Source organism: Limulus polyphemus, unplaced genomic scaffold (genome assembly GCF_000517525.1).
Source record: "Limulus polyphemus unplaced genomic scaffold, Limulus_polyphemus-2.1.2 Scaffold3925, whole genome shotgun sequence".
NCBI lineage: Eukaryota > Metazoa > Arthropoda > Merostomata > Xiphosura > Limulidae > Limulus > Limulus polyphemus.
This window is the reverse complement of record NW_013669535.1, coordinates 89,271-92,489: the sequence shown is the minus strand read 5'-3', so window position 1 is coordinate 92,489 and position 3,219 is coordinate 89,271. Positions and strand designations below refer to the sequence as shown.

The 3,219-nt window shown below is 30.0% G+C and overlaps 1 protein-coding gene across 1 annotated transcript in view; it reads right to left on the bottom strand.

Annotated features, from left to right (window-relative positions):
* The window catches only part of LOC106470289 (zinc finger FYVE domain-containing protein 9-like), a 59,262-nt gene that overhangs the window by 10,842 nt on the left and 45,201 nt on the right, over window positions 1–3,219 (bottom strand). Inside the window, exons 14-16 of the mRNA XM_022398897.1 lie at window positions 3,055–3,205; window positions 2,427–2,670; window positions 1,582–1,728 (exon numbers count right to left, since the gene is read on the bottom strand). Of these exons, the coding sequence (XP_022254605.1) occupies window positions 1,582–1,728; window positions 2,427–2,670; window positions 3,055–3,205 (542 nt within the window). The remainder of the gene's footprint in view (window positions 1–1,581; window positions 1,729–2,426; window positions 2,671–3,054; window positions 3,206–3,219) is intronic.

Genomic DNA, 3,219 nt, shown 5'->3' with positions numbered 1-3,219 from the left:
TACTTTTCACATGGTCAGTTCTAAGTTGGGTGTTCAAGAATAGAATACCCAAGAAATCTCTTTATTTTGGCCCAGGAAGGAGAAAGAACTTCTGATATGGTTTATCAAAAAGCACTTAGAGTATCAACAAACACTGAGGCTGTAGAGAGGGATGAGTAAAAGTAATAAAGTAATTATAACACCTTTTCTATAATGTGGAATAAAGTAGTTTCAAAGTAAATTGTGTGAAATAAATTATGCATATAAATATAAATACTTGATTTAATTTATTAGTTTAAGCATTATATTTAATCCTTATGCTACCAGATGTAGGATGGGTGCCTCAGCTTGTTTTCTGTTAAAAGTAAGAACTTAAAACTTATATAATATTAAAACCTCATTTATTAATTATGTTTTGATGGCAAGTTTATTCATATACATTTATAATAAAGTACTTTCATTAAATTTTGAATGTAACTCTGTAAAAGGTCATGACACACATACTTTGACAAACCTGATGCAAGAGGGTCAAAAGTGATTTTTTTTTCTTCTTTTAACAGCAATGCATAATTATTAATGAAATTGGAATTAATATACAGTTATTCATTAGATTGTAAAGAATCTTTTGGCAGTAATTAAACTTTGTGTAGATTACTTTGAAAAACGACTTCTTTAGGTAAGTTAGTATGGTTAAAATTTCAGGTTACTTCAAAACTATTAACAAGGCATCCATTATGACATTGTGCTATTGTTGTAGAAGTATTGTACAATGTGGGAGGCCACTACACATTTAGTTTGGAAAAAATTTAAATGTATTCTTTGAATACACCATTTTATTTTATCTTGATAATGATTGTAAAAACATACTAATTTTCTACGCAAGTTCACCACGATAAAGGTGGTAAAAAAAACTGGTGTCTAAGGATCTAAGTGTTGATTAGGAACTCCTCTTTATATGTGATAGCCGTTATGTGTTATGAATGAATTGATGATAAATCGGAATAAAAACTGATAAAATTACTCTTTTAACACATGGCAGTGATAAGATACATTTACATGTGATGTAAAGAATAAAGTTATGTATAGACATAAATATTTTAGTTTATGTTTTGATTTCCAGACTTCATTGTTATACAGTTTAACACTGCTTGCATATTTGAATAATGTTCTATTTTATTCTCTAACATCTTCCTCTGGCAATGAAAAAACAACCATAACTAGAAATTTTCAGTTTTCTTTTCCATTTCTTCTATATTTACAGTGCTCAAACTTCAGTTTGATTCTCTTTCAGATAACTTTCTAAAAAGTTCATTATCACTGTAATTTCTATCTTTAAGGATAAACTGATTGTACAACTGCATTTTTTATTCCCTCTTTAAATTGAATGGTTAGTCTGATTTGGCTTTTGAAGTAATTTGTTTAAACTTAAAATTGTGAAAAATTTGTCTTTTTTCATGTGTGTGTGTGTGTGAATTAAATTTGAAAAATTATTTCAACTGCAGGAGTTCTCAGTTGTACATAACGTTTTTAAGCTTGGAAAAGCACTGGAGAGAGCTTGTTTTAATACTCATTTAGCTATAAACTGTTTATATTCCATCTTACCTCCTGCTACTGCTATCATCATCATTTTTGATTAAAAACACTTCTGTCCAGCGAATTAGGTATCTTTCTCCTGCATAGTCAGTACCTAAGTGAATGCGTAGACTTTGTATCCCATCTAAGTCTTTCCCATCAACAGGACTTTTCACCCTATGGAGAATCAAGACTTTGAATCTGTTAAATGCTATTTGCTAATTTCTATATTACTTAGTATTTTGGTGACAATGTCCCCTGTTTGAAGTGTTTGTGATTTAATTACAATAGAAACTCTTCTATGCTTATAATTTAATGTACAAATGTTATACTTATGTTAAGTGCAATAATTCTTTACAAGTTTAATAACATTTAATTATTAACCCTCACATTACTGGCATGCCTTTATAACATTCATAATTAGTGTGGTCTACACACACTGTACTGCATAGAGTAATTTTATGTTTTTGTCTTTTACTGTTAAGAACTAACCAAATAATTGGGTGAAAGCACTCATTTTCTATATAAAATACATAGTGAACTAGAGAGTAAATAGATAAACTGTTTGACATGTAATTAGGAACTCTCTAACCAATTAAGTAGTTACCACAAGCAGTTATGTGCATAATTAGTTTTTAAAAAGTGTGCTTAAAAAGCTGATGGAGTCCATGGACTCCATCAGTAATTCTAGGGTTAATATGATGACAAGTAATTCCCTTTGTACATCACTAGTAGTATGTTTCAAAATTCTAAAGTATACTTCTTTTAAATATTTTCCATGAGAACAAATAAAATTCTTATAGATATTTAAACCACAAAACTGAGAACAATGTACTAACGACAAAATCAAATAAGTGGCAAATAGCATCTCTTACCCTAAGTTACAATCTTTATTATCCTTGGTCCACTCTAAGATGACCACCTCATCTGGCTCTGAAGCATCAACTGGTCCACAAGCAATAGTAAAATCTCTCATTTCTCTTAAGGCTGTTCTAAGTGTCATCAAAGTTTCTGAAGGAATCTGAATAAGAAGGCCATCCTCTACAATTGTAGACTTAGCTGTAAGTTTAGAGGAAGCTTTCAGTGCTCCAGTGAATACAATAAAACTGACTCCAGTTCCTACAAGCACAGATGAAGCACACTAAATATCAACATATTAGCTATTAAACCAAAGTGGTACATACAGAAATCACAGCTACATAGAACATGATGTAGTTGTAGTTTATCAAATTAATAGGATGTTAGCCACAAATACAAACAAATTTATTATTATATATAATCATCAATAGAATATAAGGTTCTGAGCATTTGTGATATAAATATAATATCAAGGCTATTTTTAATTTACTTTGCATAATTCTGGGACAACTTTTTAACTCCTTGTGTTTTTAGAGCTTTAAACATTAATTTCCAACTTCTATGTACGTATTTAAATGAAGTAATAGTTGTTATCATTCCCTTTAATCTCGGTTTTATAAGATTTACTGAATAGAGATTGCTTACTTTTGTGTGTTACATTTTGAATATTAATAGCCTGGGTCTGGTAGATGCCATCACTGTTCTGCACACATACCAGATGAGAAACTGCTTCTTTGCTGAAGGTTGATGCCATTGCTAGCACATTTTCATTGTTATTATTTAGCACTTTCATCATCTAATAAAGAAAAA